Source organism: Aspergillus campestris (assembly GCF_002847485.1).
Source record: "Aspergillus campestris IBT 28561 chromosome Unknown P168scaffold_5, whole genome shotgun sequence".
Lineage (NCBI taxonomy): Eukaryota > Fungi > Ascomycota > Eurotiomycetes > Eurotiales > Aspergillaceae > Aspergillus > Aspergillus campestris.
In genome coordinates, this window is record NW_020194340.1 from 1,920,861 (window position 1) to 1,937,862 (window position 17,002).

Sequence of the window (17,002 nt, forward strand, 5' to 3'; positions counted from 1 at the left end):
TCAAATATTTGTAAGCCTTCTGGAGCCGCAGTCTCATCAAACTCCGCAATGGCCGGTTCAAACGGCGCCAAGGGAGTCTCAGGAGAGGTGGGTGGGGTCTGGTCCGTACTATCAGAATTGTCTTTGCTCTTGTCCCACCCGATGTCAATTGCAGGCCAGCCCTGTTCGCTCTGCGCAGGTTCCTCTGTCTTTAAGGATAGAGGTTCTTTCGGCTCCTCGGCCTGTCGTTCTTTGCGCTTCTTCTTCTTCTCTTTTGTAGATAGTTTTCTTGAGACGGGCGGTTCATCCACGCTTGGCTCAGGGGCGGTCTCAGCGACAGGAGGGTATTCTTCGGTTGATGCTGCTGGATGCGCCCCTGGTTTTGATTCTGGCACTGGCGCTTGCTCCTGCTTCTGCTCTTGCTCAGACTCTTGCTCAGGCTCGGGCTCCCTAACGGCCTCTTTGGCCCTCTCCTTAGCCTTTCTCCTTTCCTTCTTAGACAGCTTTCTTGACAAAGGCGCAGCAGTCTCGAGTTGCTCGGTGGGGGTTGCTGCCGCCTCAGTGGCGTCCCTCTCTTCGTTCTCTGCTCTGGCCGCTGGCTCTTCCTCTGGGCCGATTCCCAGTTCAAGTTGGCGCGGTTCTTCATCCAGTGGGACTTCTCTTTCCGCCACATCTTGTGGCGTCTTTCGAGGCTCCACGGACGTATTCACTTCTGGACTCTCAACATCTGGTGGTGCTTTGAAAGGGTCAACGATGTCTGCAATTTCACGTTGCTGGACTTGCTCGGGCGAATGCGAATCCACTGGAAGGTCCTCAGCCGAAACCTCCGGGGCAGTGGTAGCAGGGTTGATTTCTTTTTCATTGCTTCCGGAAGCAGGAGGTTTTTCTAGCTGCTCTTTGCCCTGCTTCTTGGCCTTCTTCTTTTTCTTCTTGGATTCCTTGCGGCTGAGAGTCTCAGGTGCAGGCTCTTCTTTGGCCGATTCGGTTTCCTCCGTGTTTAACGCAGCAGGCGTGTCGCTCAGAATGGCTTCCAGGTCGCTTGTCGGGATTTCTTTTCCCTCGGCAGTGGGCTCAGCTGGTTCCTGACTGGGCTGCAAGGAAGTATCTTCGACCGCTTCACCATCTTTATCAGTCGCTGCTAGAGGCTCTTGTGATTCAGGGATTTGAAGGTCCTCTTTGGTAGGCTTAGACGACACGGTTGTCTCTTGTGTTTCTTCGGCAGTGGCCGCAGGCTCAGCTTCCAGAGCAACTTCCACTTCCTTCAAGTCACTCTCAGCAGGCAGCACGCTCTCCAAATCTTTCTCATTGCCCTCGGCAGGAATTAGAGATCCCGCTTCAGGAACCTGCGGTGACTCAATCTCCTTGGGCAGGATTGACTCCTCCGGTGAGACATTCACATCTTGACTAGCCTCGGGGACCATTTCTTTCTGCCCAGCCGCGGAATCAAGACCTGTCGCTTCGTCCGTCGGAGATGTCTCCTCGATAGGATTTACCGCCTCCAGCAAAGTTTTTTGAGCCTGACGCTGTTTCTTCTTTTCCTTCTTGCTCATTTTTCTGGAAGGAGTCGCTACTTCCGGCGCTTCTTGTTCGTCCGCTGCCGGATCGCTGGAGGTGGATGGTTGTTCTTGGGGCGGCGCGGTCTCGACGCCATGTTCAGTAGCCGGTCCCTCGGTCGATTCTTCGAGCTGTTCTACCTCTCGCTCTGCAGGCACAGCGATTGCCGATTCATCGACTTTGTCGGCATCAGTTGGTAAAGCCTCTGATGAAGGTTCGTCGTCCTTTTCTTGTTCTTTTTCTTTTTCTTCCCCTGCAGCTTCTACCACGGCTTCGCTTCCAGTTTCCGCAGTCTTTACATCACCTTCCTGCACGTCTAAATCCCTGCTAGCCTCTCCCTTAAGCTCAGGCTCACCAGCCCCCGTCAGCTGGTCTTTCCCCTTGTCATCATCTTCCGGTTCTTGGCCCTTAGGTTCTTCACCGGAAGAAATCTTGTCGATCCGTTCAGGCGCTAGCTCGGACGGAAATTGCGGAGAAGTGACTTCCTGCTGTTGCTCTACCTGCGAGGATACCATCTTATCAGTCCAAGTCACATCTTCATCGTTGGTGGCGTGCATATCGGTGCCGTGGGACTGATTGTCTTTACCGTCATCTTCAGCAGGCGCGGGTGCTGTCTCCGAGGGTTCTGCATCGGCGGATCGCGGCGCTTCTTCGCTCAGTCCTTGAGAGGGGGTTTCGGCGGTGGGTGACTCGTCGGTGGTGTCAGGGCCCTTAGACTTGCGCCGTTTCTTTTTGGCCTTTCTCTTTTCTTTTGCTGACATGCCCGCGTACTCCTCTTCTGGTGTTTCAGGCGGCTCAACGATTTCCTCCGCTTTCTTTTCCTCGGCTGCTGCATCGAGGGTGGCAGGTGAGGAGTCAATCGCCCTAGTAGCTTGGTTTTCAGGCTCCTGGGCATTTTCTTCAGGGACTAGCTCTTTTGACTGTTCTTCGGCTTCGGCAGGGGCCTCCGTCTGGAGAAGATCTTCTTCGGGAGCTTTGACTTCAGGCACTGCAGCTCCAGAGTCGCCTTCGGCAGCAGTAGGGATATTGCTAGGTTCCTCCTTGTTTTCAGAAGCCACGTCGGCTTCGGGGGCAGCTGCTGGCGCATCTTCAGGTGTCTCCACGGCATTCCGCTTATTCTTCTTCTTCTTCTTTTTCTTGTCCTTTTTTGACTCTGAAGTTGCGGGCTCTGGTGTTTCGTTTGTTGCAGTGGGAGATGGTGCCTCATTTGGTTCTTGAGTGGCAGGCTCTTCGGCGGGGGCATCGGTCAATGTCTGATCGCCAATTTCGGGGGTGTCGCCTGGAGTAGTGCCCTGAGCTGCTTCGGAAGACTCAGCCTCTTGGGAAGTTATGCCATTTCCCTGAGAAGGGGCCTCGGTTGCCGGCTCATCTTCGGTTGATATTTGACTGACTGGCTCGGTGTCTTCAGCGCCCAAGGGTTCCGAAGATTTGGGTTCTTCAGAAGCAACCTCTGCGGGTGTCGCAGCGGCTTCCGCAGTTTCACTAGGCTCGGATTGCTCAGGCGCAGCAGAGACAGTCTCCTCCGTCGGCTCTTCAGTCGCTGGCGCTGACACATGCGGTTCCTCGCTTGGCTGGATGTCCGATTCGTCTTTAGGGGCTTCAGACGGCGAAGTATCCTCCGGTTCTGCAAGTACCCCACGGGCTTCAGCCGGCTCGGACGTTTGCTCCGGGGTATCTTCGGCCGCGAAGCTGACAGACTTCCGCTTCTTTTTGTCCTTTTTGGCCTTCTTCTTGGAAACCACTGGCTGCGGCTCCTCCTGGAATTCCGGAGTCTGGTCTTGGTCGGCCTGTGGCTCTTGAGGCACCTCTTCAGGAACAGCGTTTTCTGTGTTCTCCGTATTCTCTGCAACAGCGAGGGACGTTTCCTCTTGTGGCTGATTGGGCTGTTCAGGAGTTTGGGTAGTTTCAGGCGAGACTTCCGACGGTGACTTGGTTGTGGTTTCGCTCTCTGCCACTGGAGTCTCTACCACTGGAGTAGACGGCTCTTCCTCTAAAGCAAGTGACTGACGCTTCTTCTTCTTATTCTTTTTCTTCGACTTAGACGAAGGGGCGGGCTGAAACTCCTCGACTTGATCTTGGGAGCCAGTCTCAGCAGTCTTCTCGTCACCATTGCTGATGTCTTCAGCCTCTGCAGTGGGCTCTGCTACAACTGGAGTTTGGTCTTGTCGCTCTTCCGCAGGCTGCTCTGTAGCACCCTCAGTATCGGCCTTTACCGGTTCCTCCTCTGCGGTAATCTCCTGGGTCTCTGCGGGCGCAGCCTCCACGATAGTTTCAGGTGCGTCAACGGATTTTGTAGGTTCTTCAGCAGGCTCTGGCGCATCAACTTCTTCTTTTTGCGCGGGATTGACGTCTGCGGAGGTGGTCTCCTCACTCACTACGGCCGGAGAATCGCCGGCCTCCTTGGGCAATTCGTCCACATCAGTGGTGGTTGTTTCCAGATCAGCGTCCTTGGGTTGTTCAGAAGATTCATTGTCCGTTGGCTCGGTTGAGACCTCGGCCTCCTTGGGCGGTTCCTCCTCAGCGACGGGAGTTCTGTCCAACATATCAGCCTCTTTTGGTTGTTCAAGAGACTCAGTGTCGGCTGGCTCAGCCAATACTTCAGCCTCCTTGACATGTTCATCCGTAGCAGCAGAGGTCGTATCCAACAGATCAGCTTCTTTAGGTTGTTCAGAAGATTCCTTGTCTGCTGGCTCAGCCACTACCTCGAGTTCCTTGGCCAATTCTTCCACAGTAGCGGGTGTCGTATCCAGATCAGCGTCTTTAGGTTGTTCAAGAGATTCCTTGTCGGCTGGCTCTGTTGAGACCTCGGCCTCCTTAACAGGTTCTTCCACAGCAATGGCAGTCGTATCCTGTTCAGCGTCCTTGGGCAGCTCCGAAGATTCATCTGCTGGCTCAGTCGTAGCCGCAGTCTCAGAGACATTCTCATCTGCTGCCTTCTCCTCAACAACCGGCGTAGAAATCGGCGTCTCATCAACCGACTCGGCAGATTGCTGCTGCTGCTGCTTCTTATTCTTCTTCTTATTGTCCTTCTTGGCTTTCTTCTTCTGAGCAGCAGTCATTGGTGGCGCGGGCTCCGAGGCAGCGGGATCCTGTGGGGCTTCGGACGAATCTACTGGTGGTTCGTTCTCAGTAGGCTTTTCCTGTTCTGGGGCCGGTTCCAAGCTGGTGGGTGGTTCTTCCGTAGCGGAAGGATTGTCGGCTGATGTTTCGCCTTCGAGCGACTTGTGCTCCGGCTCTGGCTCCGCGGTGACAGGAGACTCCTCAGAAGCAGCGGGTAGATCGACCGGTGGTAGATCGTCAATGGATTCTTGGCTTGGCCCTAAAGCAGCAGCGGGGATTTCACGAGCGAACTCCTCCTGTTCTGGATCCTGTGCTTGAGCGGGGGAAGAAGGTTGTTCGACAGAAGCAGGGACATCCGCGCTTGCATCGGCAGTGTCAGGGGTCAAGGCAGTCGAGGATTCATCTGGGGCAGACACGCTTTGCTGCTTCTTTTTCTTGTTCTTCTTGCCCTTCTTGCCTGTCGGTGTGGATACCCCCGCATCGGGTTCAGGCACGGATTCCACCGCCGGAGACTCCAACACATGTGGAGGGCCATCATTGGCTTCGGGGCTCTCCACTAACGAGGTGTCGGGTTTGTTGTCCAGGACGCCTTCAACAATAGCATCGTTTTGGATCTCTTTTGTGGACTCTTCGTTGGCAATGAGGTCTTCTTCGGGTTGGGGTGGGGAAACCACAACGTCGGCGGCGGGGGCGGGGGCGGGCGGCGGCAGTTCACCGCTTGTTTGGGCGCCCGACTCCGATTGCTCAGGGATGGTCTCAGGCTGGGACTCAGTCAAGGATAAGGATTTGTTTTTCTTCTTGTTCTTCTTTTTGCTCTTTTTGCTTGACTGTTCTCCAGCGTTTTCTTCGGGACTGGCTTCTTTGCTTTCCGCCGATTGAGCAACTTCATCTTCACCGGTCGTGTCGACAACGGGCTCAAGTGGTACTTCTTGGGTGACTTCTTGCTGTTTCTCCGTAGGGACTTCATCGGGCTGTTTGGCTTCTGCCTTCTCATCCGTTACAGGTGGTTCGTCAGCTTCGGTCGGGGCTTCAGGCTGCGACGAGGTTTCAGCTGGCTCTGTCTCCGGCTCTGCAGCACTCTTGCGCTTGTTCTTCTTCTTCTTCTTGCTGCTCTTGCGGGAGAGCGAAGTCTCTGGCTCTAAATCAACTGCTTCGCCCTCTTTCTGGAGTCCAGTTTCAGCGGCAGTGTCTTTCTGGTCGAGAGAGGCAGATGGTTCTTCAACTGGGGCTTCGAGTAGTTGCTCCTGTTGCTCCATAGACACAGGCTCCTCGTTTGTGCCGGGCACGCCTCCTCGCACAGTCTCCCCGGCATCTTGCTGTTCTTTGCGGCTCTCTGTGTCAGGCGTAGATTCGGCCAGCGCAGGTTCTTGATGGTCCGCGGTCGGCGTATCCACTTCTTGGGTAGTTGTCGTAGGCTCAATTTCTCTGCCCGTGTCCAGAGAAAGTTGAGCATCACTTGATTCCGGAAGAGACACCTCCCGAGTAGACTCTCCAACTTCCGCGATTTCGGGGACAGACACTGCAAGATCCGCACTAGTACTCTCATGGCCAAGCTGAGACAAATCCTTACCCTCAACTCCCGTATCCTCTGTTGTACCAGATGGCTCTTCAGCAGGTAACGATTCTTGAGTAGTATTCGCGGCCACATCTTCAGTCGACAGCGCGGGGCTCTCCCCCACAGGAGTATCAACAGCAGACTGAGCAGCATCGCCTTCCACAGCCGCGGCCTCTTCAGCGGTTGCATCCGTGGTAGCATTCTTGCCCTTCTTCTTATTTTTCTTCTTGTCACGCTTGGCCTTTTTAGATGTTGTAGGCTCTGGGATAGAATTTTCAGGGATGGCGGGTTGGATTGGTTGGGTGTCCTTGTCTTTCTCGATATCTGCCGTGTTTGTGGCATCTAGGGTAGTAGAGGCCTGCTCGGGAGATTGCGTAGAGTCAATATCCAGCGCCCTCTCGGAGTCACCCTTTTCAAGAACATCTGCTTCGTTCTTTGATCCATCCTGGACATTCTCCTGCGCAGGAAGCTGTGCAGGCTGAACACTCAAGGCTTTGCTAGGATCGTTCTCCGAGGGTCCCATGTTCGAGATATATGGGGTAGCAGACTCAACAATCAAATCTTTGCTAGACTCCTCATTCTCAAGGTCTGCAGCGCTCAAGACATCCGGGGTAATAGGATCCTGCCCGGAAAGCTGTGCAGGCTCAGACGCAGATGGCTCAGAAACAGTCTCCGCTTCTTGCATGCTGCTGCTGTCCACGCTCTTATTCTTCTTCTTCTTATCCTTCTTCTTCTTTTTCTTGGACGAGGTGGACGTGGGTGTTTCGGAGACAGCATCTTCCTGCTGTGGCCGAGGCTGTGTCTGCTCTTGAGCGGTGTCGATGGGAGTTGGCTCGTTTGCCGGGTTGGATGTATCCTGGTGGATATCTATTTCGCGATGTGCTTCACCAGTCTCGACATCACGGTTCGTTGGCGCGTCTGCGTGTTCAGCAGCTATGGTTTGGTCAAGTGCTAGAGAGTCGACAGGCTTGGGCGTCGCGCTCGTCTCATCTGCTGTACTATCCGGTTGGGTGGGCGTTGCAGGCCTCTTCACATCAGCCATCTCGGGCACATCATCGTGTGGAATGAGAGTCTGTCCGATCTGAGCCGTCTCAGTATGCTCATCGGGGACCCCCTTATCAGCAGCTAAAACCCCACCCCCTACTCCCGCAGCAGCAGCAACAGCAGCATCCAGCGCTCCCGAAAGACCAGAATACTCAGGACTCCCCCTCGCCGAACCAACCCTCTTCTGCGTAGGGGTAGTATCCACATCACTCAAGCCCGAATCCAGCAGCTTAGACTCAGGCGTAGTAGGTCTCGAAAGCGGCAACGCAGGAAGATTCTCAAGCTCCCATTCATCTTCCTTCCCACCAACAGCAGACCCCACAACAGGGGGGAGAGTCCCCAAGACAGGCGAAGGAGGCAGAGCCGCGAAGCCAGTCGGGTCCTGGAGGAGCTCCGACGGGGAGTGGAATTCATATTTTGGCTTGTCGCCCTCTTTTCTCAGGGATGAGCGGCGGGAATGAGAATGAGATGGGTGGAAGGTTCCCGCGGTGGGTGTGCCCTGCTGGGAGTCGAGGAGCTCGTGGTGCTGGTATTCCTGCGCGGAGGAAAGGTCTAGGTCTCTTGGGCGATCGTCGTAGATGTGGTGGCTGAGGTCTGTTGTTTCCCATCTTTTTTCGTCCGGGAGGGCCGTGAGGTCTTCGACGGAGGCGTTTGCTGAGGATGTCTTGCTGGATGGGAGGGAGGGGAGGGGCTCGTTCTCGTCTTGGGGCTCTGGGTTGGTGGTCCCGTGGCGTTCGACGAGCCACAGGGGTCGGATCTCACGGGAGAAGACGAACTCGGAAGAGTTGGGCCGACGGGGTCGGCTTTGGGTGGGCGAGTCAGGAGGCTGCACTGCGGCGGAGCCCTCTGATGGCGAGCGCTGCATTGCCGGGGATGTTGGCGGCCGGCGGAAATGCAAGGGCACGGCCGTGGGGGACTCGGTCGACCGCACGATGGACGAGCGACGCGAACGCGGGCCGTCGTTCTCGTCCTCGGTCACCTTAGGAGATGACGGTCTACTTTGGGACTCTGGTGCCGAGTCCACGACATCTAGTCCCAGTCCGGTGACGCCCGCGGTCTCCAGTGGAACCTCTGCTAGAAAAGACCGCTCCTCATCGGTGTGGTCCTGCGATAATTTCCGATCCTATACGACAGAGAAATAGAGAAAACCCCAATATTTAGTACATATATCAATCAATCAATCATATCATATCATAACTCGGAATCACATGTGGACACGTCAACTGGGCAAAACACATAACGGTTTGTACAGGTAATCAAAACATGACAACAGGAAAGGAAGAAAATAAAGCAAAGAAAAGTCAGCTAAAACTATACCTTCTCGGATCCCTCCACCTTGTTGTCCAGCTCATATCTCTGGCGGCGTCGCTCTTCCCTGCGCTGCCTGCTAGACTTGTAACTCTCGACGTTAATATTCTCCTTGTCTGCAACCATGTCATCCTCGCGGGCCGAGTCATCGTCGTAGGGTCCCTCGTCCCGGTTGGAGCTGCGATGCCTGGAGGATCTCTCCTGGCGCCGGTGTCTTGACTCCTCGGGGGTGCGGGATCCAATCTCTGACCTGACTTCACGTCTATCGGACGAAGACGACGGCCGCTTGCTCTCTACTGGCTCCGAGACCCTGGAGCCAAATATATTGGTGAAGAAATTGCCAGACTTCTCCTCTTGGCTCTTCTCCTTGGTGCCCCGGCGCTTGTCACGGTCGTCGCCGATCTTCGCGGGCGAGGAAGCTACAGAAGCCGAGTCATCCAGGCCGTCACTCTTCCGCTTTGAGTGCTTCTTCCGCCGCTTCTTTTTCCCTTCGGCGCTACCGGACTCAACCGAGGGTGATCCAGTATCGTCACCTTCCTCGGTATCCCCGCTTACCCGTCTTTGCAGGTCCTTCGAGACTCGCCCCGAGTATTCACCGGGGGCGGGCGCCGAGACAACCGATCGAGGATCATCTATAGAAGCGTCTCGGGAGTCTGCCTGCCGCTCTGGCTCCTCAAACCCACCCGGCATATGGAGAGCGACATCGGTGGGAGATTCGGGTGTGTCGCGAGCGTCCACATTGCGCTGGACACCAGAAGCTCCGTTGGCAGCCACGTCACGGGCACGGGATGGTCTCTCGCGACCACGGGACTCATCCTCTTCTTGTTGTTCAATTGCGCGAGAGAAACGTCCATGTGGTGGCGACGAACGCGTATGATACTTTGGATCGTCCGTGACAAGTGATGGATCAAATCCAGCGGCGGCAGTAGCCGCAGCAACCGTAGCCGCGAAAGCGATGTCTTCACCAATACCCTTACCGGAATCCTCTTTGGGCTTTCGCTCCCGTCGGTCCCGATGGCGAACACGGTCGTGGTCAATGGAATCATGCTCGGAGTCACTTGACGGAACTTCATACTCGTGCGTTTCGTGCTCACCCCACGACACGCGCGAGAAGGTCACAGGCCGTTCGGGGCTCGGGCTCTCCTCTTCCCGGGCCACTTTTTGCGGCCGGGGAACAGGAGACGCGGCATCTCTAACAGATCCGGTCACGCTGTGCGGAGGTGTCGGGTCGGTATACGTTATGTCGGGAACCTTCCAGGGAACACGGCTGAGGAACTCTGGGTCGGGCTCAATGGGACTCTCTGGTCTCTCACTGGCAGGCACCACCTCGATGATCGTCGGCATCACGCGAGATTCACGTGAAGAATCATTGGAACGGCGTCGTACCTCTTTAGGAGCAAAGAACTCGGCGTAATCCTCATACTTCGGCTTCGTGGGGGAGACATCTCGGCGGGGAGGCTTCTGAGCAGGCTCTGGCTCAGGAGACCAAGGCGAATAAGAAGGATAATAACGGCTATCGCGTGCACTGCTTGGCGCGGCGGAGAAGGCAGCCGTTGCTGATTCCGGCTCCGAGCCACGGCGTCGTTCAGCACGGCGTTTCTCGCGACGCTCATCGTGGCGTCGCTGGCTACTAGCTTCGGAAGAACCATCATTCGAACCTCTGCCAGATAACGCTGAGACAGCGGCAGCGGCACCTATCGTGCCGACGGCAGCAGCCCCCATCCAGGATGAGGAGTTGTCTCCACGCGAGTCCCGCTGGCGTTGCTTGTCACCTTCATCCCAAGTGCGTCGATCATGCTCGCCTTCCCCACGCCGCCACCTCGACCAGCGGTCATCCTCTGGCCGTGTCGGTTCTTGTTCATTGTCAATGAGCTGGACTCCACCATCCAAGTCTGAACTGCGATTCCGTTTCTCAAGGCGGTCGGCCCGTCGTTCTTGCTCCTCCGTTAGGTTAAAGGAGACGGAGGCTTGGTCTTTGGCCGTCGCGCGGCGTTTCAAGCTGGAAATGGTCGATCCCTCCAGTGGCTCCGTGGGAGATGCGGGGAAGGTGTTGCTTCGCCGATGCAGACCATCGATGCGTCCCGGCGCGTCGCCGGGATCCACATATGCCGAGATAGGCTGGTCCCAGTCCCGGGATCTGGGGTCCCGGTCACGCGGCCGAGACGTGTAATTGTCCCTAGACGTGTATCCCTCGAAGGGAGACTTGAACGGCGGAGGCCCGGTCGTCGGTGCGCTGTAGGCATGGATCGACTCGCCTTGAGAAGTGTAAACGGCTTGGGAGACAGGCGTCACGGGTTGCGGTTGCTGAAGCGGAATGGGACCAGGGCGCACAAAGGCCGGCTGAGAGGACGGTATCCGGACCGTGTCGTAGCGCGAGGGGTCGCTTGTTGGCACCGGAGCGACATGCTGCAGGCTTCCGGCACTATCGTGGCTGGCATGACGGCGAGAGGCGGCGGCGGCCAACGCGGCCGTTCCCAGGGCACCGACCCCGAGAGCAGCGGCCCCGGTCGGGAAGCGATCATCGGAGGAACCCGATCCGGTCCTCTTCTTCTTCTTTTTCTTGTCCTTCTTGCCCTTCTTATCCTTCTTGCTTCCCCATCGCCAGCCCCATTTCGACGTGCCCGAGTCGGAGGAGTCATCCGAACTGAACAGCGCACTGTGGCCGCCGAAGGCGAGGGCGGAACTGACACTAGACGACGACTGGTCACTGGAGTCCAGATCCTCCCAGCCGTCGTCGTTGGTCGCGGAGGAGGCATAATCGGATCGGCTCGTGCGGGACTCCTTGCCAAGCAGGACCTCCCCAGGCCGCCGGCTACGCCCATGGGGCGACGCCGCCAATGCCGTGGCCGCTGCGCCGAGACCCAGCAACTTGGCATCGACGTCGTCGCGGTCCTGCTTCTTGCCGCGCTTCTTCCGCGAGGCGGGAGGTTTCTTCGTGTAGCCACTCCCGAATGCGAGGTCGGCATCGGTGGACGAGGAGGAGGAGTTATTGAACGAGAATAGGCTTCGCGGCTTCTTCGCGGTGGGGCGTTTTCTGCGTTCCGAGGACGCGGTGAAGAACGAGCCGAAGGCGCCTCCGGTCGATTTCCGAGACGGATGGCCAATGTCGACGAAGGAAGAATCCGAAGACGACGATTTCCGACCCTTGGACTTCCGGGGCGACCGACTGCGGCTCCGGCTGTCGCTGCGCTGACGGGATCTGTGGACGGCGCCGGCCGCCGTTCCGATGGCGGCTCCGAGAGCCGCGTCGCGGAGGGCGGAATGGCGGTGCGGACGGGATGAGGAACGCGATCGGGAGCGGGAACGCCGACGGGGCTCCGCGTACCTCCCCTTGCTCACGTCCGAGTACGAGCTGCGGTCCAGCCGATCGTGCGACCGACGGCGGTACACGCCCCGGGAGGTATCGCTTTTGCGCCCCGAAGCCGACCCCCCTTCGCTATCATGCAAGCTCGGCACGCGGCCGGAACGGAGGCTGTACGTGTCCTCGAAATCCTTGGTGTTGAAGAGGGACTTGATCCCGTATCCGCCCAGCAACCCCGGGATCCACGAGCTTCGGGACGATCGTTTGCGATGTCGGCCTTCATCTTCCGACGAGGTGTAGCGGCTCAGCTTCTCGACGCGCGAGTGGCCACTGCGGCGGTCGCCCGAGTGTCGGCGCGGCTCGTAGTGATGCTTGCGCGGTGCATCGCGCGAGGTCGAGCCCGGCTCGAAGCAGTACTTGCAGACTCCGATGGACTCGGTGTAGTCCTCGAACATCCCCACGCCGTCGGGGTCCCGCCAAAAGTCGACGAACCGATCCAGTGGACCGCGTCGACGCTGGTGGAACGCCATGCCCCCCGACTGGAAGGACGGCCCGTGGTACAACTCCGCGTGGTGGGGATGCGACGGGTGCGCGGCATATCCGACCGCGCCCGCGCCCGCGCCATACAAGGCCGGATTTACGTTGGGCGGGTACATGGACGGACTCGCAAACGCATCGTGGGGGGCGTTTCCCGCTTGCTGCACGGGGTATGGCGGGGAGCCATGCGGGCTGGAGGAATGGTGGTGGTGATGGCTCATCATGTACCCGGCGCCCGCCGCCGCCGCCGCCGCCATGCCGACCGCGGCACCCGTCCCGCCGTGGGAATGGGACGGCTTCGTGGCGTGGTGGGATGCCATCGGCGGGGCGAACGAGGTAGCCGACGAGGGCGGGGGGAACATGGGCGAATCTACGTCCCCGACGCCGTAGGTCGCGGCTCCCGTCGACTGGACAGACGGATGGGAAGGATGCAGGGTGTCGGGAGGAGACGCCAACGGCGGTTGACCCGTGGGTTGCACTGCCGGCGCGCCCCCGTCCGCAGCATTGTCGTAGTACGCGGCGGCCGCCCCGACCCCACCCACGCTGCTGGGCTCCGGCGGCGGGTTGACGGCGGGCGACGCCGGCATCAGATGCGCCTGGTTGTTGGGGAGCACCTCAGGGGCCGCCGGACGGATCCCCGGCTGGTCGGCGACGGACTGTCCTTGGTCGCCGTAGTAATCGGCCGCTTCACCCGCCGGATTGGGCGGTCGATAGGGCTCCGTGTGGAGGGCCGGGAACTGTCCGGGGAATTGCTGCTGCACATGGGGGTCGAACGCGGCGGGACCGCTGGGCGACGCACCTCCTGCGCCTGTGGTCGGGATGGCGGTGGATATGGGAGGGAGGGTGACATCGGGGTGAGCGCGCTGTCGCTCCCGACGAGCGCTCGCACGGTCATCGGCCTCCCAGCGATCGTCGTCCGCCCCGGCTCGCCTGGTCCGTTCGCGGTCCGGACTAGGCGATCGCACCCGTTCGCGCCTGCGGGCGCTCTGTTGTCTATCCCGGTCGGCCGAGTCTCGATCGCGATATCTGTCCACGTCGTCCAAATCTCGATCGCGAGGTCTGTCCCCGTCGTCGGTGTCCCATCGTCCTGGGCGGCGTTCGATGATCACGCGGTCGGGTTCGTCCAAGACACCCGGGTCGGCGGTCGCATAGCTGGAGGCGACTGATTCGTCTGCGGCGCTGGCGGCATAGCGCTTGTTCCGACCGCTGGCGGTGGGATAGGTCGACAGGTCGCCCAAGCCTCGATCACGGTCGTCACCCCGTGAGGACTTGCGGCTGGTTGTCGACGAAGCCTTGGAGTCGGTTCGGCGGCGGCCACTTTTGGAGGAAGTGCTGCGGACATCGGAGGACGAGCGACTCCCGCCCATGAGGGCCCTAAACATAGTGGGCAGAGAAAGCGATCACCATGTGGGGTGGGATCAGAAGCGGGATCAGATCTGGATGATGAACGGGCTGGTGGGTTGAAGCCCGAGGTTGTTGAGTAGGTAGGATTAAAAGAAAAGGTAAAGGGAAGAGATGACAGAAAGGGATGGAATGAAGAATGATGGAATGGAAGAGATCCAGAAGTACAAAGTAGAGAGAGGGAGGGAGAAAACAGAGGAGGCTGGCAGAAGTCCAGTCCTACATTACCTATGGTTTGTTTTTAGAAGGCTGCCAATATCATGCTAGTATATATATAGTTAGATGGTTTTTATAATCCCTGTTCCAAACCGCTTCTTTCCTGTATTGTACTTTCAAGTTATCGTAACCAGTTTATTTACAAGGACCTTACGATAGGCCCCTGATTAGACGCTTGCATACTGATCAATCTGCTATCCAAATGGCATCATGTCTAGGATATCCAGAGAAGGCATTGATCTTCTGTCTCACGCTTGTCCAGGAATCTGATAGTTTAGGGTTGTGATATTACATCAGATGGGACAGGTTGCTATGGTAACGGACCAGGAGTGGTGATGGATTTTGTATGAAGAGTAGTAGGGCGAATATAGTACTAGGCCCGTCAACTAACTCTATGAGTACCTCCCCACCGTGGGTTATCTCACTCGTTGAACCAAGGGTCATCTAGGACCTCTCTCGCGGACGCTCTTGCGGACGGCTCAAACCGTAATAACCTTCCGATGATTTGTCCCAGCCTCGCTATGTCCTCCCTGGTCAAGTCGGGCCTCAGCGCGCAATCAAAGTACACTTCTTCCAGCCACCCCTGCAAGTTGGGACCGGTACTTTCGGTGAGCTCGCTACCCTCCGCATTCATCGTATCCCAGATACCTTGCCATCTCTTAGGCATGTCGTCAGTTGCTATCTCTAGCATTTGGCCAACGAGGATCCTGGGGGTCAGAAAAAAGGTGTCAAAAGGGGGCTGTCCGACGAAAAGCTCAAAAAGCTGTCGTACTCATAAGGTTAACCGTTGCGTAAACGTTAAGCGTCGGATGATTATACCTACCATACAGCCCATGCTCCACAAGTCCACCTGATAGTCAATGCGGTCATGGAATATGATTTCGGGCGCCCGGACAGGTAGAGGGGTGTGTAAAGTTTGCGGGACTACAGTGCGTAAGAACGATTCTCCAAAGTCGATGATCTTGATCGACTGCGTCGGTTTCCAAGAACGTGTCTGGTACGAGGTGGGCCTGACGATGTATTCGGGTATGCCAGGCTCTAGGTCTTTTCCGTCGGTCCTTCGGACATGGCCAATCTCCGGGTTTCCTAGCATCTCAGTAAACTGTTCTTCGGTCAAGCTGTCCATGGACGGCATAGTGAAGGCCAGATTGCGAGTATGTAGATCTATATTAGGTAAGAATTGTTTCAATGTGATGATTCCCAAGGGTGATCTACCTCCATGCCCGATCCTTTGTTGATGCAGACTATCGAGCCCGATAAGAGCTTGCTTGGCAATAGCTTTGGCGAGCTGCCCAGGCAGTCTTCCGGCCGGAAAGTGTGCATCAATTGTGTCCGGGATATTCGGCCCGAGAAGCTCATAGACTAGGCATTCGTGAGATCCATTTGGGCCTCTTAGATCGAAGTCATCGAGCAGATGCACCGTATGCTTGGGAGGAGGGAGATGCGATGCCAGCTCCTTCATCGTTTGGAGCTCTCGCGTTTCCCCCTCATGTTCCCTTTCTGCAACAGAAATCTTGACGGCAACATAAACCTCTTCTCTGCAAAGAAGCAGTCAGCTGGAGGTGCCGTGAGTTTAAGCACAGGTTCCACACAACCTTTGGTCTCTCGCTGCCCAGACAGTCGAGTACCCTCCCCACCCTAATTTATGCAGCACCTTATACCTTCCGGCTTTCAAGCAATCTCCCAAAGCGACTGGGTGGTAGCCACCTTGTCGGTAGCGATGAAGTGGTTCCGCATCAACGGTAGCAGTGTAAAGAAGATGATCCATCTGACTGGGGCCCGGATGGGTGGACATAGACTTGAACACCATGCGAAGTCGTGGGATACTTCTCGACGCGACAGGGCGTCTCAAGAGTATCCAGGTGCTTGACATTTAATTAGGACGGCGTCGTTGGTGCACATCACCTTGGATCATTCCAGAGTGTCCGACCGTCGACGCGCCCTGGAATGATGACGTGACAAGCTACCCGCAAATGACGGCCAATCACATGACCTATAGAAGCGCCCAGCACTTCGTCGCTCGCAAATGGATGGATAGCAGTGTTTGGGCCAAGATCGATGAAACAAGCGCTTATGCACTCTTCCAACATCGGTAATGCCAGTCTAAAGAAGTTCTGCGACATGGCGGCGCCAAAGAAGGCTCACAGAGCCTCGAGAAAAGATTATAAAAATCGGGCACCTGCTCCCCTTTGAAGATGTATTGGAGTATTAGGAGGTCACCACGCATTGACTGTTATAAATTCTGTGTTATACATCCAAGTCCCTTTCGTTCAACATGTCTCCTATTCCCCGAAATCTTGTCAAGCTCACACAACGGATTCGTAACCCTTCCTTGCGCAATCTCACCCTCAGTCTCATTGAAGACGCTTCCCAGAAGCCTGATCTAGCGCACTTCACCATCGCTATCCTCAAGTGAGGATAATGTTTATGACTATGTGTGTGTTTGAGGGAGACTGATATCTCTTTCCTTGTATCGCAGAAATCCGTCCCACACGAGCCATACTGACCTCAAGCCGCACGCCACTGCACTGTTTGCGACTGAGGAACAGTTCAAGAACAACAAGGCCCAGACAGCTCATATCTACCACGATGAGCAGGGACATTATACTGGCCATGTGCTGTACCAGGAAAGGGAGAATAAATCATCGGACGAATGAAATCCTCTAATAGTCGAATCCTGAGATACTGGGTGTTGCAATACAGCGTCTATAGTGTACACAAACCGCTATCAGGCAGTACCTATCAACGCTAGCTTATTCTTGAGTCACTTATTAGATGGGATTCCCGCAATAAAACAAGGGACACTGCATGGTATTTTGGATATTAGATCCAGGCTAGATCATACTAGGGACCAGGCATCACCAACGGAGATAGTATGTTAGTCTTATAACAAGAGCGCCACAATATCAAGCTGAAAGAGATCAAGCTATGCGTACCTTATTTGTTTGTCCTGCTTGCATGTTGAAAATGACCTTTAGCGCTTTGTTTACTTGTATCTACGATATCAACACACTATCAACGGGGAAAGAATCCAAGTCTTGGACATG

General features: G+C 56.4%; 3 protein-coding genes across 3 annotated transcripts; 1 reads left to right on the forward strand and 2 right to left on the reverse strand.

The window, feature by feature from the left end:
- Window positions 1-8,307: 8,307 nt before the first annotated feature.
- lah (involucrin repeat protein) lies at window positions 8,308-13,926 on the reverse strand. The gene has a single exon (XM_024837131.1). The coding sequence runs from the start codon at window positions 13,718-13,720 to the stop codon at window positions 8,504-8,506; it is 5,217 nt and encodes a 1,738-aa protein (XP_024693879.1). The 5' UTR covers window positions 13,721-13,926; the 3' UTR covers window positions 8,308-8,503.
- Window positions 13,927-14,159: 233 nt separating this feature from the next.
- Window positions 14,160-15,883, reverse strand: P168DRAFT_290069 (protein kinase). The gene is made up of 4 exons (XM_024837132.1): window positions 15,551-15,883; window positions 15,171-15,493; window positions 14,779-15,119; window positions 14,160-14,718 (listed from the first exon to the last, which is right to left on the reverse strand). The coding sequence occupies exons 1-4, from the start codon at window positions 15,826-15,828 to the stop codon at window positions 14,377-14,379; spliced, it is 1,284 nt and encodes a 427-aa protein (XP_024693880.1). The 5' UTR covers window positions 15,829-15,883; the 3' UTR covers window positions 14,160-14,376.
- A 169-nt stretch (window positions 15,884-16,052) lies between these two features.
- P168DRAFT_326980 (uncharacterized protein) lies at window positions 16,053-16,612 on the forward strand (the record flags this gene model as incomplete). Its single annotated transcript, XM_024841185.1, has 2 exons — window positions 16,053-16,367; window positions 16,435-16,612. The coding sequence occupies exons 1-2, from the start codon at window positions 16,231-16,233 to the stop codon at window positions 16,610-16,612; spliced, it is 315 nt and encodes a 104-aa protein (XP_024693881.1). The 5' UTR covers window positions 16,053-16,230.
- Window positions 16,613-17,002: the final 390 nt, after the last annotated feature.

What these genes read in the sequence shown, in the direction of transcription:
- lah (XM_024837131.1), bottom strand. Translation starts at nt 13,720, where the DNA reads ATGTTTAGGGCCCTCATGGGCGGGAGTCGCTCGTCCTCCGATGTCCGC.
- P168DRAFT_290069 (XM_024837132.1), bottom strand. Translation starts at nt 15,828, where the DNA reads ATGTCAAGCACCTGGATACTCTTGAGACGCCCTGTCGCGTCGAGAAGT. An exon ending in TGGGCAGCGAGAGACCAAAG is followed by an intron (nt 15,494 to 15,550) that starts GTTGTGTGGAAC and finishes GCTTCTTTGCAG; the next exon opens with AGAAGAGGTTTATGTTGCCG. An exon ending in TGTGGAGCATGGGCTGTATG is followed by an intron (nt 14,719 to 14,778) that starts GTAGGTATAATC and finishes TGAGTACGACAG; the next exon opens with CTTTTTGAGCTTTTCGTCGG.